This window comes from Rhinopithecus roxellana, chromosome 5, assembly GCF_007565055.1.
Source record: "Rhinopithecus roxellana isolate Shanxi Qingling chromosome 5, ASM756505v1, whole genome shotgun sequence".
NCBI lineage: Eukaryota > Metazoa > Chordata > Mammalia > Primates > Cercopithecidae > Rhinopithecus > Rhinopithecus roxellana.
Window position 1 is genome coordinate 65,160,622 of NC_044553.1, and position 26,716 is coordinate 65,187,337.

The window sequence follows — 26,716 nt, forward strand, 5'->3', positions numbered from 1 at the left end:
TTAGGATTGTCTTGGCAATGCGGGCTCTTTTTTGGTTCCATATGAACTTTAAAGCCGTTTTTTCCAATTCTGTGAAGAAACTCATTGGTAGCTTGATGGGGATGGCATTGAATCTATAAATAACCTTGGGCAGTATGGCCATTTTCACGATATTGATTCTTCCTATCCATGAGCATGGTATGTTCTTCCATTTGTTTGTGTCCTCTTTGATTTCACTGAGCAGTGGTTTGTAGTTCTCCTTGAAGAGGTCCTTTACATCCCTTGTAAGTTGGATTCTTAGGTATTTTATTCTCTTTGAAGCAATTGTGAATGGAAGTTCATTCCTGATTTGGCTGTCTGTCTGTCTGTTACTGGTGTATAAGAATGCTTGTGATTTTTGCACATTAATTTTGTATCCTGAGACTTTGCTGAAGTTGCTTATCAGCTTAAGGAGATTTTGGGCTGAGACAATGGGGTTTTCTAAATATACAATCATGTCATCTGCAAACAGGGACAATTTGACTTCTTCTTTTCCTAACTGGATACCCTTGATTTCTTTCTCTTGCCTGATTGCCCTAGCCAGAACTTCCAACACTATGTTGAATAGGAGTGGTGAGAGAGGGCATCCCTGTCTTGTGCCAGTTTTCAAAGGGAATTTTTCCAGTTTTTGCCCATTCAGAATGATATTAGCTGTGGGTTTGTCATAAATAGCCCTTATTATTTTGAGGTATGTTCCATCAATACCGAATTTATTGAGCGTTTTTAGCATGAAGGGCTGTTGAATTTTGTCAAAAGCCTTTTCTGCATCTATTGAGATAATCATGTGGTTCTTGACTTTGGTTCTGTTTATATGCTGGATTACATTTATTGATTTGCGAATGTTGAACCAGCCTTGCATCCCAGGGATGAAGCCCTCTTGATCATGGTGGATAAGCTTTTTAGAACTTAAAGTATAATAAAAAATAATAATAATAATAATTAAAAAAAAATGTTCAGTTAAACAGTTAGATCAGCCGTCTGTATTATTGAATGCCTTTAGATGACTGATTTTATTATTCATATAAAAGCATGTTAATAGATGCCATAAAAAAAAATTATTTTCTACCCCATCCATGAAGATTTAATTATGTAGAATAAGAAATTAATGACTATAAGGCAAGTCTAGAAAATAATCCTAGAGAAAAGCTTTATGAAATGCCTTAGAAAATGCTCACTTCTCCTCTTGTTCACTTTGCCATCATTTTCTTCAGTCTCTGCACCAACATACCTATTAATCCTTGAACAACTGTATATGATGATCTTCTGTTTTCTTCAACAGTGTGGATTGCTCTTAAAAATTTATTCAATTTTTCACCTATCTACTGTTTAAAGAAAAAAGTTTTCTTAATGAGTCATTGTATATCACCTTTTAATTTGTCCCTTCTAGTGGGTTATATATTAATTATAGATTCAGTTTTGAAAATACTTAAGCCACGCTGTTTCAAATCAGTATTTAGAGCAGCAAATAACTACCTGACTTTGCTTTTTTTAATATGTTGCATTTATACCCTATATCTATGCATATGTAACATTTCTATTTTTCATAGGACGGTGATCCAGCCAGGCACCTACCATCCTGATATTCAGCTGTTGCACCCAATTAACTTGGAATTTCTTGTAAATCGGAATCTAGCTGCATCTTGGTACCACAAGGTGCCTGTTGTGGAAATTAAAGGACATCTTGATTCAATGAATGTAAGTATATGAGTGACAAAAAAGACTTCATTGTTGAAATTTTAAACTCCAAAGACTTTTAAAGTAGAAATCCAAATGAAATGAAGAATTTTTTTGCTGACTAGTATAAGAAAAATTTCAGTGAGACTTTGTCCAACAAGATCATTATTATTTTCAGTAGAATTTAATCTTTAGTTAAGATTTCTTAACTTTAAAATTTGCTATACATACCTATTGGTAGGGATCTGTATATAAATTATGTATTAGCATATTATACTGTCTCATATATTATATATGTACTTTTTTATTTTTAGGGATATCTAAGTACACCTAAGATAATTATAGCATTGAGGGAAATATTTTTCTTTTTATATTTAAGACAACCTTTTTATTTCATTGGAATTGTTATTGTTTAAAAAGTAGAATTATACGTTTTCTGAAGTTGTCACTTTTAAAAAAAGATCAGATTTCTTTGATCTTATTTAACTTTCAGTAAACATCAGTCAAGTCATTGGAGCTAATACTGACTGATGAATTACATTGGTTTTCTGTAAACATCTTATTGTCTTTGAATATAAAAATTTTAACATGAAATAAGTAGACAGTACTTGAGTGGATTGTGATTGTACGTAACTTTTCAGTATTAGGATTATTCTGTCCCTGGTGTTGCAACTGGAAATTTATTTTCTGTATGAAAATTGTTTCATTTTAAAATGTAATATAGTTTTTTAAACATAATATTTTACAGGTTAGTCTAAATCAAGAAGATCTTAATCTCCTATTTAGGATACTAGCAGAAAATCTCGGTGAGGGTACTGAAGACTTGGATAAAGTGAAACCAAGAGTACAAGAGACAGGTAAGAGGCTAACAGTAAGTGGCATAATACATATGTGTCTATTTATTTATGGTTTAGTAGGCAATCAGAAAATAAAAAGTAAACAAATATATGTTTACAAATTGCAGTTTATATTATCAAGAGAACAAACAAGATGCTATTGAATGAAATCATAGTTGGAGATGATTGACTCTCTCTTTTTTTTTTTTTTTTTTTGAGACGGAGTCTCGCTCTGTCGCCCAGGCTGGAGTGCAGTGACCGGATCTTGGCTCACTGCAAGCTCCGCCTCCTGGGTTTATGCTAAGTTGTCAGTTATAGTTTCAGACTTTTTTGTAAGTTGTGTGAATTGAGAGGAGGCCATAAAGAAGGACTTCAAATCAGTGGTAGATTCTTGAAGTAATCATTGAAATTGCATGTATAGAAGAAAGCATTTTGAGTTGGCAGTAGGTTATGGTAGCATAGTGTATCTGATTTTTCAATAAGGCTTGGTAGTAAAATATCTGCAAGAATTGAAATGGTTGATAAATTTTCACTTTCCAAAGATACTGAAGAGATTATACAGCAGTAAAAATGAAAAGAGAATTCAAATTATTAGTTACCATGGCCCTTTTGACTAAAGGAAAAGTAACAGCCTTATTTTTTAAGGTAATATATATGTATATGTGTGTGTGTGTATGTATATATATAATGTATGTATAAACACGTAAATATATAATCTTTAGTTTTTTTCAAACAAATGGTATCATCCTGTATGTGTACATGCATGTGTGTGTTTGTTCACTTTGCTGTTTTTTAAAAAATATTAACAGTGTGTCTTGGTGTCTATTCCATATCTGTAGATATGTATAGATCTGCTTCTTTCTTTGTAATGACTGCCTGGTATTAAATTCTGTTGAAACACATAATTTATTTAGCAAGTTCCTAGTGATAGTCATTTTTGGTTGTTTTTAAACTTTCATTATTACCATGTTGCATTGAATATCCGCATACATATACTTTTACAAGTATATCTATATCTATAGGATAACACCAGTTAAAAGATATGTAAAATTATTAATTTAATATAAATTTAATTGACAATTAGGTCAGCAAATAATTTCTGTAGACTAATTTAAGATTTTGACAGATCTTGCTGATTGGCCTCCATAGAACTTTACTGACTTTGCATTCCCACCAGGTTGTTTTTCTATACCTTTCTAACACAGTATATTACCAGATTAAAAATTTTTTGTTCATATGCTAAGTGAAAACTGGTATCCCACTGTATTTTTCATTATTAAAAAACTATTTTACTATATTTTAATACATACAGTGAAGTATACAAATATTCAGTGTATAATACACCATGATCAAGATATAGTACATTTTCAGCACCCCAGAAGGCCTCTCTCTTGCCCTTTCTCAGTCACTGCCAAACACTGTGCCTGCAAATCCACCCAGAGGTAACTACCATTTTAACTTGTAATAGATAGATTAGTTTTGCCTCTTCTTGAATTTCATATAAATGGAATCATACAGAATTTACTCTTCGATGTTTGGCTTCTTTTACTCCGCATTTTGTTGGTGAGATTCATCCATGTTGTTGTGCATAGGAGTAGTTTGTTCTTTTTATTTTTGTGCACTATTCAGTTATATGAATGTATCAAAATTTATTTTTTTCATTCTATCTTTCATGGACATTCTGGTTGTTTCCAGTGTTTAGCTATCATGAATGAAATTGTTATGAATTTTATTGTGTGTCTTTGACATAATTATATAAATTTTTTTTTGGATATATAGGTAGGAGTAGAATTACTGTGTCATATGTGAGATTTACATTTAGCTTCAGTAACTTGTGCCAGATTATACCAAGAAGTTTTCCAACTGGTTGTACTAGTTTACTTTCCTAGCAGCAATGTATGAGAGTTCCAGTTGTTTCACATTCTCCCTAGTACTTGGCATTGCCGATCTTTTTAAATTTAGCATTCTGATAAATATTCAGTGGTGTCTCACTATGGTTTTTATTTGCTTTTTGATTACTAGTGAAGTTGATCACCTTTTCATATGGTTATTGGCCATATGAAATAACTTTTTTGTGATGTAACCATTCTATCCTATTGACAACTATTTTTATTGAGATGTTTGCCTTTTTTCTTATTGATATGTAGTTTTTAAATTCTGAATATGAGCCCTTTGTTGGTTATGTGTGTTATATATAACACATATATATATATGCATATATGTATAGAAATATCTTTTCCCTATCTGTGGTTTGCCTTTCACTCTCTTTTTTTCCCAACTTTTATTTTAGGTTCAGGGGGTACATGTCCAGGTTTGTTACATGGGTAAATTGCGTGTCACTGAGATTTCATCTAAAATGATCCCATTACCCAGGTAGTGAGCATAGTACCTGATAGGTAGTTTTTCAGCCTTCCCCCTGTCCCACCCTCCCCCCCAGTAGTCCCTAGTGTCTGTTGGATTCCCATCTTTATGTCCATGTGTACTTAATGTTTAGCTCCCACTTACAAGTGAGAACATGTGGTATTTGGTTTTCTGTTGCTGGGTTAATTCACTTAGGATGATGGCCTCCAGCTCCATCCATGTTGCTGAAAAGGACATGATTTCATTATTTTCTGTGGCTGCATAGCATGCCATGGTGTATATGTACCACATTTTCATTATTCAGCCCCCACCGTCAGTGGGCATCTAGGTTGATTCCATGTCTTTGCTATTGTGAATAGTGCAGTGATGAATAGGTGAGGGCATGTGGTCTTTTTGGTAGAATGATGTGTTTTTCTTTGGTTATGTACCCTGTAATGGGAGTGCTGGGTCAAAGGTAATTCTGTTTTAAATTCTCTGAGAAATCTCCAAACTGCTTTTTATAGTGGCTAAACTAATGTACATTTCTACCTACAGTGTATAAGTATTCCCTTTCTTCTACAACCTGGCCACCATCTGTTATTTTTTGACTTTCCAGTAGATATTCTGACTGGTGGCCTTTTACTCTTTTAATGGGTCTTTTAATGAATAGAGTTTGTTAATTTCAATCAACTTAAATTTACTAGTTTTTTAAATGATCAGTATTTTTTATTTTCCATTTGAAAAATCTTTGCCTATTCAGGGAATTGTTTTGTAAAAGTAAAAATATTTGCTGGAATCAATTCCCCTGGTTCACATTATGTTTGGAACAGTGCTGGAGTAAGATGATAGTTAGGAAACCTTGCCCTATGCAATGCTTTGTCAAAGGTAATGATTAACAATAGCGGCTTTCAGTATGGAATTCTGGTATAGCTTACACTACGTGGTTCCTGTGTGGTGTATTAGTGGTCAAGATAATGTCAACCCTAATAATAGTAATAACTAATTTAATGATACTGAGGGACAGTGGAGAGTGAAGACTGTAAAATCAGACTGATGAATTTGGGCTCTGCCATTTGTGCGACACTGAGCACAAATGTCTGAACCTCAGTTTGCCCATTTCTGAAATAAAGACAATAAAGTTCTTACCTCAAAACGATGTCATAAGAATTAAATAGAACAGTCTATATACAGACCTTAGAACAGTGTCTGCCACACAGATGAGCACTTAGCAAGTGATAGCTGTTATTATTTTTTATATTACAGCTTAAAAAGCAATTTTATTTCATTTCAGGGTGTGCGAATTTCAGAAACACAGCATCATAATTATATAGCTTTACTTTTGTTTGTTAGTATGGCATGAGAGACCCTGACCTCCCACTCCCTTTTTTCTTTTCTAGTCTTACCTCTTGTTGCCTCCCTTTTGATTTAACCATATCAGACTCCATTCTGTTTGCAAGACCTATCATGTGTTATCATTCCCTGGTTTTGCTCCTTTCTGGTAATGTCTCCACTATGTGAGGAGGTCCTTTGCTCTGCTTGAATAATACCTCCTCTAATAGAACCTTTCTTGACTTCTGTATAACAATGTCACACTTTGTTCTGTGCTTTCAGTGCATTTTATATAGAGTCTATTAACATTTGTTCATTTAATGTGACTGGGTGTGGCCTGCTTGTTTGTTTGTATTTTAAATGTATCTTTGTTTGTGTTTTAAATGTATCTGTCTCTTCCACTAAACCAGGAGTTTTCCAAGGGCTAGGGCTGTTACTAATTTGTGGAGTTTCATTGCCTCTACCAGGTCCAGAATACTCATATAAGTCCACAATAAGTACTTGTGGAAGAAATTTGTGAATAAAAGTGAATGAATTTCTTTTAAACATTTCAGGTGAAATTAAAGAGCCCCTTGAAATCTCTATATCACAACAAGATATACATGATTCAAACAATACTTCAGCAGCTGGAGTGGAAGAAATTAGATCTGTAGACATCATTAATATGCTGCTGAATTTTGAAATTAAAGAGGTGTGTAATTCTCATCTGTTTTTGTAAAGTGCGGTGAATAAGTAATGGATATTGGAATTACCTCTACTAAACTTGTAAATAATTGACACTGATGAAAAAAATCTGTGTGGGCTGTTCACATGTAGCAGTGATGTTTTAAAAATTGAAAGTTTGTTAAGGATTTGGGAGTTATAATATTTCATAGAGAAAATGACAGCATGTTCTGTAACATGCTTTTTAATGCTTTTAGGACAGTAGGAATGTCACTTGCTTTGGATGTCATATAAGAAAGGCAGGAAAGGGCAGTAGTGTCAGATAAATTCTTTTCAAATGTTAGAAACCCTTGATAGAATAAAACACAATATGCCTGCATTTTAAAAAATGTTACATTCCTAATACGTTTGCCATCTGCATATTCTTGAGGAAAGATGGAATACATTTTCTTCTTTATTCACACATCCAACAAATACTTATTATATGTGCCCAGTGATAAGGGTAGAGGTAAAAGGCTTACAGTCTGAACTCATGCAGGAAAACTATTAAAATTTTTGTAATTATTTCACGAAATCTCTGCTGAGGATACTATTGGAGCTTGGGGTGCTGATGGTAGGGAGTAGGCATTTAAGCAGACTGAGAGGGTCAGAAGAGATTTTCTGGAGGAGGACACATTTGAATCAAGTTTTTAAAGAGAAATAGGAAATTATCTGAGAAAAGGGATCAGGAAAGGGTCTGGGGCAAGGCGGAAAGAGGAACAGGCATAAAAGTGTGAGTATGTGAGAAAGCATAGTGGATACAGGGACTTGCAAGGACTTCCTCTAAAATCTGTTTTATCATTAAATAGTTATATAGAGGTTATGTTTTTTCTCTGAGCTAAAAATAATAAACTTTTAAATAGGCTGGTTGCAATAGCTTATGCCTATAATCTCAGCACTTTGGGAGGCCAAGACTGGAGGATCACTTGAGTTCAGGTATTTGAGACCAGCCTGGGCAACATAACGAGACCCCATCTCTGCAAAAAAAAAAAAAATGTTTTTTTAATTAGTCAGTTGTGGTGGCATGTGCCTTTAGTCCTGGCTACTTGGGAGGCAGGAGGATCACTTGAGCCGAGGAGGTCAAGACTGCAGTGAGCTCTGATTGCGCTACTGCACTCCAGCCTGGGTGACAGAACAAGACCCTGTCTCTAGCAATCAGTCAATAAACAAACAAACAAACAGACTTTTAAAGGAATAGGCTCTATTTTTAAGAATCTGAAATACATGCTTTGAAGCCAATTTCTTTATGTTAAACTTGGATGTTTTTCTGGTTAATATCAGAGTTACTGAAGGTTTTTAAGCCTTGGTAGTTGAAACATTGATAGATGAATCATTCTATTTGCAGATATACTTAACACACACACGCATATATAAAACCCATAAGACCTTTTACATATTATTTATGATATATATTATGATTGTTCTCTTCCCTTAGAACAATGATTGGGTTGAAGGGGAACAGTTTGCATTGCTCCGCATGGATAATTTGGCATTGTTTGAAACCCATTTTCTGTTGCCATTATCTGAGGGGAGAATACTAATGACAATTGATAGGTAGAGGCCAGGGATGCTGCCTCATATCCTACAGTGCATAAGACAGTTCCCACTACAAAGAATTACCAGCTCAAAATGTTAATAGTGCCGAAGTTGAGAAAGCTCACCTTAGGAATGATGTAAAAATTGGCTGTTGGTCTCACAGACTTTCAGATGAAAGGCTGTCTATCAGACTAGGACTTCTGGGAATTAGGCCAAACTGCAGGCACAAATAAAAGTAAACATCTTAACGTTGTGTGAATTTCTTGCTTATATCACTCTGGATACTTACTAAATTCTTGATTTACCTTCATTGTGTATTAATGAAATAGTTGGTGGTAATACTGGTACCTTCTTTTAGGTTGTGGTTACTTTGATGAAAAAATCAGAAAAGAAGGGAAGGCCTTTACATGAGCTAAATGTCCTGCAACTTGGAATGGAAGCTAGAGTTAAAACCTATGACATGACTGCTAAAGCTTATCTAAAAAAAATTAGTATGCAGTGCTTTGATTTCACTGGTAAGTGTGAAATATAGTCTGTGTAAATTATTCATTAGGCAGATGATCCCTACCTTTTTATCAACATTAAACATATTGATTTGTGTACAGTTGTGTTAATTTCCTAGTACATTAACTCAACTTTTCAACAACAGTCCCTGGGTACAGTTCTAGGGGACCCATTTTGAAAAGTTGGGTTAATTTACTAGGAAATATGATGTATTATTTGATTTTTAAATTATGTGAGTTTTAACATTTCATTTTAATTATGTTAATATATATTTGTGAAAAATGAAAATCAAATACAAAAGTATATAGATGAAAAAATTAATATCATCTGTAGTCTCATGTCCTTCCCTCAGAATAAATACTATCGTTAGTGGGTATCCTTGACCTTAAGTTCCTGCGATAAGCTAACTTTTAAAGTTCTGTTAGTGCTTAAAGTTTATAAGAACTCTATGGGATATCTTTAAGTAAAGTAAACTTGTATTGAGAATAATCCCTACTTTATGTATTTTATAAGTTCTTTAATATACCATGATTTGTTTAGATGACAGTAATACAGTAGTACCATATGTTATACCAAGTGTAATTGGTGAGTACTAGTATTTTTGTTCTATGGAATTTGTTTCTTTTTTTTCAAAGCCAGGTTTGTTGAGGTAAGATTTATACACAATGTACTTCACTCTTTTTAGTGTACAGTCCTGAGTTTTGACAAATGTACATTTGTGTACATTTGGCTGGTCCTGTCTTAAAACGTGTGAAATGGTTAACTTGATGGATCAACCTTGTCTTTTTTCTGTTTTAGATTCTAAAGGAGAACCTCTTCACATTATTAACTCTTCTAATGTGACTGATGAACCCCTTCTGAAAATGTTACTGACAAAGGTACCTAGTTTCATTACTAGGATTCTTTAATATTTGAATATATAAAGTTATATATATTACCCTTGTATTTAATATTCCAATTTTCTCTCCCAACATTTTTCTATCTAAATTGATTGGTGTGGTGAATTTTGCAAGCATCTGAAAATCCTGGATACTTTCATTAACCTGTGATGTTGAATAAATGGTAATAATGTAAAGTTCCACTGTAATCCAAAGCAAAGTGGGTTATAATCTAGCACTTTTTCCTACTTTTTGGATTAGTGTACCTAATCTAGATATACTAGCATTTCCTCCACAGTAGGATAAGGAATTAGAGTTTTTGCTTGTATGGAATGTAAGGAATGCTTATGTGGTCAGTTTGGTTTCTTTCTTTTTTTTTTTTTTTGAATGGCCTTCTTTGCTTTTAAGAAATATCTTTTTACTCTTTTAATAGCATACTTAGAAAAGTAAAGAATATGTATATTTTCAGTGTATGAATTTTTAGTGTTTGAAACTCAGTGGTGTAATTCTCCACTATTTGTAGGCAGACAGTGATGGACCAGAATTTAAAACTATTCATGACAGTACCAAACAGACACTGAAGGTAAATCTTTTATAATTTACTATAAGGCTGGGTTGTGTTGATTACATTTATCTTCATAGCCATTTTCAACTGTGAGATTGTTAAGTTCTAAAATGAGAATAACAGTGGCAATAATAATATTCCTAATTTATGGATAAAGTGAAGTATAGATAATAAAATTGGAATAAAGTTCTTACAAAAAGTTGATTTATGTTCTGAAAAGATTGTTTCCCAGTTTTGACTTAGATTTCTTGACAAGTATGTGAATAATACACTCCAAGGGAATTTTGTTACTGATTTTAGTCGGCTGTGGTTTTTTGGCCTAGCGTTGATGGAAGCATTAAACATTTGAATTATGTATTGGCGTTAGGAATAGAATAAGATTAAGGGAAGCATAAAGCATAGCCTGGTACAGACATTGCTCACAGTCCATTTGAACATGCATAGTCAGCTTGGAACTGCCTGAAATGTGGTTTAAAGCCTGATAATATTTCCTGTATCTTTACTTAAAACTCTTCCAGTTCTTTTGAGTTAAAATTGTGGTTGCACTTGGGAGTGAGCAGAGAGTTGATTTACTATCTGGCGAGGATTAACATTTTGATAGTGAGTTAATAATGAGTTCTTAAAAAAATAAAAATTTTAAAAAGGCCCTTAATTGAGCTATTCTTGTGCTACTTATATCTGTTGAACCCTGATGTAAAAATGTTGCTGCATCTGAAATCTGCCTCTCCAATTGTTCATTATCTTAGGTTTCATTTTCATCCTTAGACTTAGTACTTCATTTGGAAGCTTTACTTTCCTTCATGGATTTTTTATCATCTGCTGCTCCGTTCTCTGAACCTTCCTCTTCTGAGAAGGAATCCGAGCTGAAACCGCTTGTGGGGGAGTCCAGAAGTATCGCTGTCAAAGCTGGTAATAATTTTTGAATCACGATCTAATACTTTGAACTTCAATAATCATGTAACAACTTGTTTTTTCCAATTAAGATCAGTATTTAGCATGTTGACATTGCTGCTCTGATAGATTAGGTTAGTTTCAAAAGAAAGAAAATGTTATCTGTATGGGATTATAGAGCAGTTTAGTGAGGAATTTTAAATAGATGTTGTTTAATATTATGTATTTATATTTCAATTCACTGTCTAGCTTTTACATAAAATAGAAATTGTATGTACTTTATATTGATGTGTCTTTGTAGTCTTCAGTTCAATGAAAATGAGAAAAAAAGAAGTTCAGTTATGGATTCAGTCATACAAGGTAACAAAGGCCCATTTCAGTTAGTCAGGTAGACTACCTGGTGCTCAGCAATTTTAAGTGCTCGGTGGGACACTGCAGGGAAGGAGCTCCTGGAATAGACACACTCACATTGGTTTCTAACCAAAACTATATTTAGATCACACAGATATGGGCACCAGGTCCTCAGGCATATGACTTATGTTATGAAATGTTAGATACATATCCTGAGTGAATAAATAACATTTGCTTATTTTTAAGCCAAATATCATTTTAATTATTTTTCTTTCATGTTATATAATGTCAATATTTAACATCCAGTAATTCAATTTTCAGACCATTATGAGTTTGAGTTTTAACTATATTACTGGCATGTTTGTTGTAAAACTGTCAGTACTGTTAGATCAGATACAAGGATCTGATTTTTTTTTTTTTTTTTTTTTCTGAGATGGAGGTTCACTTTTGTTGCTCAGGCTGGGTGCAATGATGCGATCTCGGCTCACTGCAACCTCTGCTTCCCAGGTTCAAGCGATTCTCTTGCCTCAGTCTCCCAAGTAGCTGGGATTACAGTTGCTCACCACCATACCTGGCTGATTTTTTGTATTTTTAGTAGAGATGGGGTTTCACCATGTTGGTCAGCCTGGTCATGAACTCCTGACCTCAGGCGCTTCACCTGCCTTGGCCTCCCAAAGTGCTGGGGTTACAGGTGTGAGCCACCATGCCCGGCCGGATCTGATTTTTTTAAACCATGGAACAGAGCAACAATTTCCTTATAAACTAGAGTAAAAGAGCTTTACCCTCTTTGCCTTTAATGTACTTGTCACATTAACAGCCTCAGAAATATCCTTGGAAATTCCTCTACTTTATATTATATATACATACAAAACATATACAACACAGTTAAATAAATGAAAAAGAAATATTTGAACTCACAATAAACTAGAAACACTATTAACCCAAAGAAAGTCTTCCAGTTTTGCTATATTGTTGGTCTTTGTGGTTTGATTATGCTACGTCAAATATTAAAGAAAACAACATTATGCTACATTAAATATTAAAAAAAAAAAAACCTCTCATACTGGTGATTAAGGACAGATACTCTCCAAGCTTTTGCAATTTCAATCAGAAGGCTCTATTTCCTTCAAGCGAGACGGATTTTTAGGAAAATGTATCCTAAATTTATCAGTCAGGATCTGGACTAAAGTGGATATAGGGAGCTAGTTTGATTGTGATTCTTATGCACACATACACCGGCATGCACATACATTATAAAATTTTTTTTTGTATTTTTAAAGTTTGGCCCTTTATGTTCATTTCTCATAGAATTTATTTTAGGATTCTTGATGGAGCAACAGGGTATAATCTGGAGAAATTTATTCTGTAGTTAATAACATGTAAGTGCCATAGTAAATAATATGTATTTTATTAACTGTGTATCACTATTGCAGTTTATCATGAATTATTCTTCCTTAATCTAATATATGATGTGAAAAGGAGTTTACAATCAAAACTTTAGACCAAGAGAATTCTAGAATTCTAATATAGAATGTTTTCTTTATTCCCAGAAAAAAAAGTTAAAGTTTCCATCTAGTAAATTGTACTTTCAAGGTGCTGTTAATATTTAGTTGCCTTTATTCTTAATTTGAAGGGGAACGTGCTGATTTTTGTATGATGGAATTTGATAATTAATCCAAAATTTATGTTAATTACATATTATCCTAATGGAGGGCGTTTTGGTTCCTCAGAGTGCATTGGGTACTTTTATTTTGATGGATTTGAAGTTATTGTATGTGTTGTATTATCTTTGCCCTTTGCTAATCAGAAGGTTTCCATTATTTTTTTAGTATCCAGCAACATTTCCCAAAAGGATGTGTTTGATTTAAAGGTCACAGCTGAATTAAATGCATTTAATGTCCTTGTCTGTGATCAGAAGTGTAACATTGCAGAGATTAAAATACATGGTAAGTAGTTATTTCTTGTTGTAGATATTTCTGTTTCTTTACATAACTAGGAAAAATGAGCTTGTCCCTGGTAGATTTCTCATGAGTATTCTTTTGGTTTACTTATATTGAAGACTTGGCAAACTTTTCAGAGATGTGCTTTAAAATGTTACAAGTAAATTTATTATGATTCATTGCTGACTTGAGAGATTCCTTATGCATTTTGCGTTATCTACATTTTTATGTAATTGTAGAAATCATTATGCCTTTAGAAACTGAGAATGACAAATTTTTTTTTGGAGGGAAATCTTAGAAGACTGTTTTCTAATACAGTTTATTATAGAAATAAGAGTATTCATTAAATACTGTTCATTTATTTTTAGTTATTGGAGTAACAGTTTTTTTTTTTTTTTTTTTTTTTGAGGTGGAGTCTTGCACTGTTGCCCAGGCTGCAGTGCAGTGGCATGATCTTGGCTCACTGCAAGCTCCGCCTCCTGGGTTCACACCATTCTCCTGCCTCAGCCTCCTGAGTAGCTGGGACTACAGGCACCTGCCACCACATCCAGCTAATGTTTTGTATTTTTAGTAGAGATGGGGTTTCACCATGTTAGCCAGGATGCTCTCGATCTCCTGACCTCGTGATCTGCCTGCCTCGGCCTCCCCAAGTGCTGGGATTACAGATGTGAGCCACTGTTCCCAGCCCAGTTTTTAATAATACAGTAAATGTTTGTAAGATCACTGTTTTAACAAATATTATCTTACTAAATGACCACTGCTGATCTTGCCAATGCAGAGGATATTTAAGTTTGGAGAAATGTGATTAATTTTCTAAATTAATCTAAATTTCTTTGAAACTTGGTGGTTTTTTTTTTTTTTTTTTGGTTTTAAAATTTCCACAACTTTTTTGGAGGAGATGCCTGTATCCCTTAAAGTTATTATTTAAAGGTATTATTACCTTTCTTAGGTATCTCATACATGAAAGTTGATGCCATTAATATGTTTAATAATGAGTAATTTTTATTCACTTTGTATCTTGTCAGTATATTACTGACCTTAAAAACCGCTGACTTAGTCATGTGGATTGGGTGAAAAGTTTATAAATGTTATGTTTCCTATAGGAATGGATGCCTCTGTTTCTGTGAAGCCTAAGCAGACCGATGTGTTTGCCAGACTTAAAGATATTATAGTTACGAATGTAGATTTGCAGTCCATTCACAAAAAGGTGATTAAAAAATAGATTCTTATATTGGAATTTATTTTGTTCTTTGGATTTGAGATGCAATTATTTATTTGCACAGTATACATTTATTGTCTGTCATGTACCAGGCACTTTATTAGGAATTGGAGATGAAAATGGTAATAGTCTGCTTTCACATTATGTATAGACTAGGCCTCTTGATACCCAGTGATTTGTAAAAGTCATTTCTGAACAGTTAAGTGATTGATATTTTTACTGATAAAATTTTTTTATAGAAATACAAGAAGTTATTGTCATGTAAAATGTTTGCAGCTAATAATTTTTAAGATTGAATTCATATGCTACTGCTTCATATATCAAAGATTCTCTAATAAGAGAACTTATTTATAATACATTGATAAGGGCTATACAGCTCTTTTAATATAATAACCAGTTAATCTAATATTTTTAGGCTGTCTCTATTTTGGGAGATGAAGTCTTTAGGTTCCAACTGACTCTTTATCCAGATGCCACAGAAGGAGAGGCCTATGCTGATATGTCCAAAGTAGATGGCAAACTTAGTTTCAAAGTGGGTTGTATTCAGATTGTTTATGTTCATAAATTCTTCATGTCTCTTTTGGTAAGTTTTTTTAAACATATTTATTTCTCACTGAGGCCTAAATATCTTTGCTTATACAACTGAACCTAGATAGTAAAAATCTTCACTGATAGGGCTGTAAGATGAGCACCTGAGTGCTGAACAGAATGTTATAGTTAAAGAAATCCTTTTCATGATGTTAACCAAATGAATTTTTAAAATTATTGTTTTGAAGATATAGACTATAATTCTAGAACATTTCTATAGGTATACATTTTAAATGTATATTTTATGTTTTAATTTAGGGCTTTCCACTGTAACTTGTTTAATGAAATATATTTAAGATTACTTAGTTAAAACAATTTTTTGAGGAAGTTCTTCAGGCATATGGAGGACTCATATTGGAACTTACAGCTTTTGGTTATGATTGTGATCAACAGCGTCATGAAATGCTTTTCTTTTTATTATTTATTTTCATGTACCTGTCATGGTGTATTAGTCCATTTTCACACTGCTATAAAGAACTGCCTGAGACTGGGTAATTCATAAAGAAAAGAGGTTTAGTGCACTCATCATTCCGCATTGCTGCGTAGGCCTCAGGAAACTTAACAACCATGGTGGAAGGGGAAGCAGGCACTTCTTACATGGCAGTAGACAAGAACAAGCTTAGGGTGAAGAGCCTCTTATAAAACCATCAGATCTTGTGAGAATTCACTCTCACGAGAACAGCATTGGGGGAAACCACCCCTGTGATCCAGTCACCTCCTACCAGTTCCCTTCCTTGACACCTGGGGATTACAATTCGAGATGAGATTTGGGTGGGGACACAGAGCCAAACCATATCACATGGGCTGAAGGATTTAAATCTGCCTATTCTTCTTAGTGGGACTGCCAATCAGAACTTTTTAAAATCATAATTTTTTTTTTTTAAAAAGATAATTTCAGCTTTTTTGGACTTCAATTGTTAATTTCAGTTGATAATTTCAACTGTTTAATTTCAGTTGATAATCCAACTATTTTAGATTCAGGGCATACATGGACAGGCTTGTTACATGAGTATATTGCATGATGCTGAGGTTTGGAGGTATGATTGATCTCATCACCCAAGTACTGAGAATAGTTTTTCAAACTTTTTCTCCCTTCCTCCCTCTCTGTAGTAGTGCCCAGTGTCTGTTGTTCCCATTGTTATGTCTGTAAAATACCCAGTGGTTAGCTCCCACTTATAAGCAAAAGTATGTAGTATTTGGTTTTCTGTTTCTGCATTAATTTGCTTAGGATAATGACCTCCAGCTGCATTCATGTTGCTGCAAAGGACATGATTCTATTCTTTTTTATGGCTGTGTAGCATTCCATGGGGTATATATGCCATGTTTCCTTTATCTAGTCCATTGTTGATGGGCACCTAGGTAGGTTCCACGTCTTTGCTGTTGTGAATTGTGCTCTGATGAACACGTGAGTGCATGTGTCTTTTTGGTAGAATCATTTATTTTCTTTTGGATATATACCCAGTAATGAGATTGCTGGGTCAAATGGTAGTTTTGTTTTGAATTCTTTGAGAAATCTCTAAATTGCTTTCTACAGTGACTGAAATAATTTAGATTTCCACAAGTAGTTATATAAATGTTCTCTTTTCTCTGCAGTCTCCCTAGCATCTGTTATTTATTGACTTTTTAATAACAACCATTCTGACCGGTATGAAATGGTATCTCATAATGGTTTTGATTTGCGTTTCTCTAATTATTAGTGATGTGGAACATTTTTTCATGTATTTGTTGGCTCCTTGTATGTCTTCTTTTGAGAAGTGTCTGTTCATGTCTTTTGCCCAGTTTTAAATGGGATTTGTTTTTCGCTTGTTCACTTGTTCACACTATTTTTTATAGATTCTGGATGTTAGACCTTTGTCAGATGCATAATTTGCGAATATTTTTTCTATTTTGTAGGTTGTCTGTTTACTCCATTGAAAGTTTCTTTTGTAGTGCAGAAGCGCTTTAATTAGGTCCCACTTGTCAATTTTTATTTTTGTTGCAGTTGCTTTTAAGGACTTAGTCATAAATTCTTTCCCAAAGCTGATGTTTAGAATGGTGTATCCTAGGTTTTCTTGTAAGATTCTTATAGTTTGAGGTCTTACACTTATGTATTTAATCCATCTTGAGTTAATTTTTGAAATGGTGAAAGGTAGGGGTCCTTTCACCATAGAATAAAAGGTTGTTTCATTCTTTTGCATATGGCTAGCCAGCTATCTCAGCACCATTTACTGAATAGGGAATCCTTTCCCCATTGCCTATTTTTGTTGACTTTGTCAAAGAACAGGTGGCTATAGGTGTACAGCTGTATTTCTGGGTCCTTGATTCTGTTCCCTTGGTCTGTTTGTCTGTTTTTGTACCAGTACCACGCTGTTTGGGTTACTGTAGCTTTATAGTATAGTATAAAGTCAGGTAATGTGATGTCTCAGCTTTGTTCTTTTTGCTTGGAATTGCTTTGGTTTTTTGGGTTCTTTTTTGGTTCCATATGAATTTCAGAATAGTATTTTCTAGTTCTGTGAAAAATAACACTGGTCGTTTGATAGGAATAACATTGACTCTGTAGATTGCTTTGAGAAGTATAGCCATTTTAACAATATTGATTCTTCCAATCCATGAACATGGAATGTTTTTCCGTTTGTCTGTATCATCTGTGATTTCTTTCAGCAGTGTTTTCTAGTTCTCTTTGTAGAGATCTTTCACCTCCTTGGTTAGATGTATTTCTAGGTACTTTGTTTTTTTGATGGCTATTGTAAATAGGATTGTGTTCTTCATTTGGCTCTCAGCTTGGATGTTATTGGTATATAGAAATGCTGCTGATTTTTGTACATTGATTTTGTATTCTGAAACTTTACCAAAGTTGTATGTCAGTTCCAGGAGCCTTTTGGTGGAGTCCATAGGGTTTCCCATGTGCAGAATCTCATGATTTCTTAAAAGCATGAATTTCTACTTAAACCATCATGCTTACTTTTCTAGAGAGTAATTAATTTGGAGGTGGGTGCCAGGGAGATTAGGTTTCTTTTGTAATATTAATGGATGTACACCAAGAATATCATTTCTAAGAATGATCTTATCCTCATTGGGAAAAATTTTTCTGTTTTTAGTTGAAATTGAGATGAAATACATCTTATTATAAATAAATTTTGACTCTTACTAATGATTACAGGATTGTAGGCAATTAACTGTCTTTCCTCATGCATGAGTACATTTAAAAAAAAAAAAAAAGAAAGAAAACCTCTTCAGAAATAAGCAGCAGAAGCTTAGTTTCTAAGACTAAACTTCATTGCTGTGACCTAGCAGTACAGAATTGAACCTACTTTTGGAGAAGTACAGTACTGTCCTTCTCCCTTTCATTTAAATTCGAATTTAAAGTAAAAAGCATTCTTAATAAACAGGAGATTTTTAAAAGAATTGTTGCAAAAATTTGTCATGTGAATGAAATAATTCTCACATCAAATGAGAGAAAGAGCTCTTTCTTCCTAGAGTAACTATTGTTACTCTTTTTAAAGTTTTTTCATTTAAAAATAAATACCTTTTTTCCCTAAATATCTGTCTCTTCCAACAGAACTTCCTCAACAATTTCCAAACTGCTAAAGAAGCTTTGAGCACAGCTACAGTCCAGGCTGCAGAAAGAGCTGCTTCTAGCATGAAAGACTTGGCTCAAAAGAGTTTCCGCCTTTTGATGGATATCAATTTGAAAGCACCAGTTATTATTATTCCTCAGTCTTCGGTATCACCTAATGCTGTTATAGCAGATCTGGGTTTAATCAGAGTTGAAAACAAGTTTAGCTTGGTTCCTATGGAACATTATTCTCTTCCTCCAGTCATTGATAAAATGAACATTGAACTCACTCAGTTGAAGCTGTCAAGGTATAAATATATAATCTAATTGTGTGTTGCTTACTAGAAATAGGATTTTCATACAATTTTTGCCTGAGGTAAAATATTGTAATAATTTGTGGTTTTCATTCCTTATTTCTTCTAATTATGAAATCTTGACCATTGGCTTCTTGGGTCAGTGGTTAATAGTCATGTATGTGCCTCACAGAGTCTATGTTTTCCCTTACTACATTTGTAATATGATTTTTTTTTCATTTTATAAAAATTAGCTGTTATAAAATTATAGTTTAGTCAGTACTTAATTTAATTTTTTTATTTTTCTCACTTTGCACATAGCTATTTCCTTTTTTTTTTGATGGGAAAAAAACTTTGTAAAATGTAAAATTTAAGATTTATTTCTCATTTTCAAACCTTGTCACATTTGGGAATTTTCAGTGAGTTATCTAAAGGATTAGTGAATCCAGATGGGACAGTGTTGGCTCTTTTGAGTGACAAGAGCATTTATTTGATTATGCAAATGATTGTTGGCAGGCAAGCTAGAATGACTATTACCATATGTTCGTTTAACTTTTAGATTAGTTGAGTTTTCCCCTTGAGTCTAGAGAAGTACCAATAATATATTAAGGGCTAAGTATGAGATCACTTTCTTTATCTTCCAGTTTTAGGAGGATGTAACATTTGTTTGCATGATAGTAAACTATTTGCTGTATCAACAGCCCTTGTGAAAAATAATAAATAATGCAGTAGTTATATTGTATGAAAATTATGTCTTTGAAATCAGTGTTATATGGGTTTGGTTTTGGAGAGCTCTGGATATAAACTTTATTCTGATTTAGATTGATTTTAAAAATGTGAAAAGAAGTGTATTCTAAAAGACTTCTGATAGCAGCCTTTAGCCTTTATGAAATGCAGTGTGGAATCTGTTACACAATAGGATAGTCCTCATTTTAAAATGTAAATTTGAAGTAAAAAGTAAATTCTTGTTTTTCTTTCAGAACTATTTTGCAGGCTACCTTGCCACAAAATGACATTGAAATTTTAAAACCAGTCAACATGCTTTTGTCCATACAACGAAACTTAGCAGCAGCATGGTATGTGCAAATTCCAGGGATGGAGATAAAAGGAAAACTAAAACCTATGCAGGTAAGTAGCTAGTATATAATATATGAAAATTTCTTGATAGATCATAATACAGTTCTAGTGGATATCAGAATGTAGAAGATGCTACATTATTGATAAAGCTAAACCAGTTTTCTCTTAGTGAGCATTTGTCTGTTGTATGTCTACTTTTGCCTAAGTAATAAATTGAATAGACTAGATTTTGTTTCCTATTCAAAAACAACAAAAATAAATAAACAAAAAATATGCAAATGAAATCATCCTTGTTTCCCTCACTTTTCTTTGTTTTCATTTTAGTTAGGTATTTGGTAAAACCAGCAAGGAGTCTGAGATAAAATCTGCTGGAGTGTGCTAAAAATATTACTCTTAATTTTGGAAAATTCTATTAAAGTTTTAATGCAGTTAAATTGTAAGACAATGCAAAGTGATGTTCAGACACTACATTCAAAGCAACTTAGTGTTTTTAATGTGTAGAGGGCCTGTTTTAATTAGAAAGATGATATCATTTTGAATAGGCAAATGTGTATATTTGATAAGCATATAAATACACCATTATTTTTAATAGTGTAGTTTGTAGAGGCCCTGTTTTAATTAGAAAGGTGATACCATTTTGAATAGGCAAATATGTATATTTGATAAGTATATAAATACAACTTTTTTTTTTTTTTTTTTTTGCGGCGGAGTCTCACTCTGTGGCCTAGGCTGGTATGTGGTGGCGTGATCTAGGCTCACTGCAACCTACACCACCCAGGTTCAAGTGATTCTCCTGCCTCAGCCTCCTGAGTAGCAGGGATTACAGGCACTGGCCACCCACTCAGCTAATTTTTGTATTTTTAGTAGAGGTGGGGTTTCACCAGGTTGGCCAGGCTGGTCTCGAACTCCTGACCTTAGGTGATCCACCCTCCTCGGCCTCCCAAAGTGCTGGGATTACAGGCGTGAGGCACCGTGCTTGGCCACAGCATTATTTTTAATAGTGTAGTTAGCAGGTTGCATATCAGCTCAGAGGAGGAGGTGAGACTGGTTGAAGGTAGTTGTGGAAGTATAGGAATCCTGTGATTCTTGTGTGCCTATGTGTGAACCTGTTGAAACCAAACAGCTGAGGGTGGGATAGGGATGAGAGAAACTAAACGAAACCAAACAAAAATTTAGCAGTTTAATGGGTTTTCATACCTGTGATTATTTCAGAGTTGGTTCTAACATAAGATAGGAAGGATCAAAGGAGCAGAGTTCTACTAGGGAAGAAGTTAAAATCGAAGCTTGTTGTAGAAATGAAGGATTTCTGTTCATATACTAGTGGATATATTGCATGAAGAACAAATTATATTGAATTCTGTCTGTTTGGACATTCATAGGGTAGGCTTTATTCCAGAGTATGGGTACCTTCTTTTAATTTCTGTCTTTCTGCTAAGAGATTAAATCTCAGGACTAATATTTGGCTCTCTCTTTCAAAAATTAGATCCCAGGACTAATATTTGACAATCCCTTTCAAAGATTCTGTGGTTATAGGTTTGCTGAAAGCATAAGTAAAACCTGAATGTCTGTTGGTAGCAGAACATGGATAAAATTATGGTATCTTTACATAATGGATGTTGTAAAGCAGATAAAGTGAATGAAATAGAACTATATGAAACAAAATTAATGTATCGAGCATAAAAATAAAAAAAGTGAGTTGCAAAATGATAGTACAGTTCTATCAGTTTTATATAATTTCAGATTTTCAACAGGCAATATAATACTATTAATAAATTTTTTTTTTTTTTTTTTTTTTTTGAGATGGAGTCTCGCTCTGTCGCCCAGGCTGGAGTGCAGTGGTGCGATCTCGGCTCACTGCAAGCTCCGCCTCCTGGGTTCACGTCATTCTCCTGCCTCAGCCTCCCGAGTAGCTGGGACTACAGGCGCCCACCACCACACCTGGCTAATTTTTTGTATTTTGTTTAGTAGAAACGGGGTTTTACCGTGTTAGCCAGGATGTTCTGGATCTCCTGACCTTGTGATCTGCCTATTATATATTGTTTATAAGAGATGCAGTAGTGATAACTTTAAGAAAAGTATTCATGGAAATAATCTCTAAATTAGGCTAGTGTCTTTCTCTAAGGACAAAAGGAGAAGGGAATAGGGTCTCAGAGAAGTACATATGGGGCTTCCGCTATATCTGTAATGGGGAAACAAGATCTGAAGGAAATACTGCAACTTGTTAAGATTTGACAAAGCCAGGTGGTAGATTCACAGGGGAAGATTATAGTATTCGCTGCCCTTTTCCTTTATGCTTTTTAAAGTGTTTTAGAAGAAACAAGAAAAAGTAACATCTGATACTTTAGCATCAAAGTATGATAATTACTTTAACAGAAAGGATCCTTATTAACTCAGGAATGCAGCAACAGTGGATGAGGCCACCACTGTCTAATTTGTCACCGATCCAGGTCTCTCTAAACACCCACTCTTTGGTCATAGTCTATAGTTTTCCTGGGCCTGGGATGCAGCCAAGAAAGGGTATCAGGCAGGTGATACTAGCAGGTTGTTTCCCTGGCCTGGATGCAGCTCAGAAAAAGGGTATCAGGCAGGTGATACCAACAAGTTGTTTTGGGTGGATCGGTTTGACGGTTTTTAAAGAACTGTGGGGCTGCCTTTCAAAATTGTCCTTCATACTTGTTTTTTTTTTTTTTTTTTTCCCTCAGCAAAGTGAAAGAGGGGTGAACTTAGTTGCCCTTCAGGAAGCTGTGGTAATCTTGGTTGGTATGAGAAGTGGGGTGGGATACACAATGAAATTCTAAGGCATTAAAATTACACCTGTTATATGAAGCCTGGGGCTTAGGACAAGCCATAAATCCCTGGTCATTATCTTGTACTTAAATAGCTCTGTATTTTCATTTAAACTGGGAACTAGGCAATTTCTCTGGTGGTAGGGACCTAATTTGGGGAAAACAGGGTACTGTGGTATTCAGAGGAGATTTGCTATTGTGTGAATTTGTAAGTACTTGAAACAGGCCTTTTGAGCCACTGTGTCTTACACAAGGTAGTAGAAGGATAAGAAGATTCAAAGAAAGTACTGGTTTAATGGATTTTAGCAGCCAGTAGCAGCTTCATTTGTTTTAGTTGCTTTATCTTGTTCTACAGCCACCTGTGAGAAAGTTGGTATTATGCCTATTTTAGAGATTAAGAAACTTGAGTTAAGGACATTAAGAAACTTTGCAGACAAGACAGCTTGAAAGTGGTAGAGTTGATACAGATCTGCCTGACTCAAAGCCCTGGCTCTTTTTCTTTTTGCCACACATACCCTTTTATGAAGGTAAGAGATAATATGCTACCTTCCTATTTTTTGTTCTTTAAACATTCTTTGTAGATACATTTGTTGTTGTTCTAAGTGGTATTATTCTTGATAAATTAAACAAACGTTTTATATATGTCCAGATGCATATGTACTGAAATTAAGAGCTATGTAGCAGGAGAGCATCTTTTTACTTTTTGGTAGAGACTAGAAACTGAACAACACTATTCCTGTATTGAGTTTCGAGGGGAGTAAATAATATAGAAGAAGAAACTGGTACTGGGTGAGGTGAGATAGAGACAGAATGGAGATGGGAAGATAGGGAAAGGGGACAGATAGGCACAGGTCCAGGAACAGGAAGACATAGTAACAGATAAGCCATAGAGAGTGTTGGAGTACCAGAGGCAGGGGCCTGGATATGGGTGAAGGCAGAAGTGTGTGTACACACAGTAAACAAGGTGAAATACTTCTCTTCTGGTATTTATAGTCCTAACTCTAACTCTCTCTTTTTTAGTAGATGAACAATTAATTTGAAAAAACCACAAATTGAGATATAGATATGATAGTCTGCATTTTTTATTAGTTATAGTTAACAAATTATTGGTGGTTTCTAGGTTGCTCTCAGTGAAGATGACTTGACAGTTTTAATGAAAATTTTGCTGGAAAATCTTGGAGAAGCTTCCTCACAACCAAGCCCTACACAGTCTGTGCAGGAAGCTGTAAGAGTGAGAAAAGTTGATGTTTCAAGTGGACCTGACCATCTCAAAGGTATAAATTGATGATATTTACTTTATGGAGAAAAAATTAGTGTTAATGTCATATTTATATTTAGTATTTTTCTGGTTGTCCGGCACAATGTGGTATGAACTAATTCAGTATTGTACTACTTATTGTGGAAATTTGGCTGAGGCTGGAATGTATGTCTGTTGTCTGCTACAGGGGGAAGGGTCACTTATTGGTATGTGCTTGTTTACCCTTTACTTGTGAATGCTAAATTTGCTGAATTCACTACGCACTGAGGTGGCGTATCTTGAGAGAAGAATCAAACTAGATAGGCAGTGTAGTAAGGTCCCAAAATAATTAAGAGAAAAAAGGACCTTGGTGTCACATATCATACTCAGGTAATTGAACCATGAGAAAGGAAGGTATTCTTGTAACAGCTTTGTTTATCTGGACTTACTGGAGCATTAGGTATCAAATACATAAGATAATTTTTCAGATCATTACTTTGAACCTATTAAAAGCAGTGAACCTTTTGAATTCAGCCATTTTAAAATAATTTTTCTAAAATATAAGATTTCTTAAACAGATTATATTAAATATAATTTCACTATTTTTTCATAATTTAAAGCCATTGATGTGAATATTATGTTTTATTAGACTGTAAATAGGTTAATATTTTCATGGCTGGAAAGAGATGAAGTACCCCTTGCCCATATAATAAATGGTCCTGGCTGCTGTGCTTTTCTAATGCTCTCATACCGTCAGCTATTACTTCAAATGACAGTAATTGATAAAACTACCAGTTGATACACCATATCAACACTGCTTCTCCTATAGTTAGGCTAGGTGTGTTTTGAAATCAGACAAGCAAATGACTAGAACAGTGTGCAAGGTTTCTGGTTTAAGTGGATAGTTTTAAGTATTGCATAAGCTTGATGAGGTCAACATCTCCCCAGGTGAAGTTTGTGCCTCCATACAGACAAATGCTAGGTAAACAGGCTGTTGTTATAGTTAAACAGGAACTATGTAGAGATGAATAAACTATTAACAGGCAAGCCTTACGTGATTAATGATCTCATTATGTTCAGCCATGATCACGGTCATGTATCTGGTTCTTGCTATATGGACACCATGTCACTTGGGAAAATTTGTGAATTCAAATGGAAGCTGCAAAGATGATGAAAATTAAAATATAAATTATTTCCAAGAAAAATAGAATTTTCTAACTTGGAGAAGGCTTATATGGTTAAAGTTATGCAGTATTTGTTTTTCCAGTAACTTGTAAAAACAGACTGTTCTATAGAATGACAAGAAATTAGAGTCAATATTGAAAAAGATTATAGAATCTGTCCATAAGAGTGATTGAAAGCAAGATCTATTCAGTCTGTATGCTCTATCTAAAGATGAGGGAAAAGACTAACTTCCTGAAATCTCATTTGTCTCAAAATTCCAAAGCACCCACTCCTTTCCCCTGCATCATATGTGAACTCTGTTTGATTTTGCTATTGAGTTTTATTCTGTTCTTATAAAGATAACGGATTGGGTAATATAGGTAATTAGAGATAGTGAGAGGTGCATTAGGCTAGCAGAGAATCTGTTACTAGCTGTCTAATATAAGGCAAAGTATTGGACTGTTCTGTGTCTCCAATTTCATAATGTCTTGAAAATGGCTGTAGCCAGTAAGTGCCTTGAAAATTAAGTCCCCCTCTTTAAAAAAATTTTTAACGTAGTCTGCCTGTGCCTCTTTGTACATTTATACTAAATATATATGGAATAGTCATTGCCATTTTTAAAATTTAACAGTTGGAATGTAATTGCCATTTTTATTAATTGTCTCAGTATGATTTACAGAATCCCAGAAAGCATCATATAAATTTAGCATAAGAAATTATCTCATATTTAAAAATATTTATAAAATTCTGTACCTACTTAAAAGGTTTTAAATTTTCACCATTAGAACAAGAAGATTGGACAGACTCAAAGCTTTCTATGAACCAGACTGTCAGTCTCCAATTTGACTTTCACTTTGAATCTCTTTCCATTATCCTTTATAACAATGATATCAACCAGGTATGTAATACATTTCTGTAATTAGAAATAAATCCTTAACTCTTGATAGTCAGTTTTAGAGTGTTGGCCTTTTTTTGTGGGACTTTTCATTGAAACATTTAATATGTCTATAAAATTCTATTTGGCCTACAGAATATGCATTGGTCCTGCCCTCTTTATTCACTTTGTTAGTGTTTATAATCTTACAAGGCTAAGGCAAAGTACTCAGGGTTTTATTTCTTTCCAAGTAATATCAGCACAAAAACACATTTTGATTTATTAACAATAGAAGAATTTTATATATGAGTGATTATTTGTACAGTTTTATTACATAGCTATATATATATGTATATATAATGACTTACGAATAATTTAG

General features: G+C 34.0%; 1 protein-coding gene across 4 annotated transcripts in view; it reads left to right on the top strand.

The window, feature by feature from the left end:
* Positions 1-26,716, top strand: part of VPS13C (vacuolar protein sorting 13 homolog C) — a 190,067-nt gene that overhangs the window by 88,606 nt on the left and 74,745 nt on the right. For all 4 annotated transcript variants that reach the window (XR_749201.2, XR_749202.2, XM_010374226.2 and 1 more), the window contains 14 exons: positions 1,566-1,713; positions 2,441-2,549; positions 6,752-6,888; positions 8,794-8,950; positions 9,738-9,817; positions 10,341-10,400; positions 11,129-11,291; positions 13,454-13,570; positions 14,668-14,771; positions 15,199-15,366; positions 18,910-19,214; positions 20,180-20,327; positions 24,183-24,336; positions 26,249-26,361. Coding sequence is in view for 2 of the 4 variants with exons in the window: in XM_010374226.2 (XP_010372528.1) it covers positions 1,566-1,713; positions 2,441-2,549; positions 6,752-6,888; positions 8,794-8,950; positions 9,738-9,817; positions 10,341-10,400; positions 11,129-11,291; positions 13,454-13,570; positions 14,668-14,771; positions 15,199-15,366; positions 18,910-19,214; positions 20,180-20,327; positions 24,183-24,336; positions 26,249-26,361 (1,963 nt within the window). In the remaining 2 variants the exon portion in view is untranslated. The remainder of the gene's footprint in view (positions 1-1,565; positions 1,714-2,440; positions 2,550-6,751; positions 6,889-8,793; positions 8,951-9,737; positions 9,818-10,340; positions 10,401-11,128; positions 11,292-13,453; positions 13,571-14,667; positions 14,772-15,198; positions 15,367-18,909; positions 19,215-20,179; positions 20,328-24,182; positions 24,337-26,248; positions 26,362-26,716) is intronic.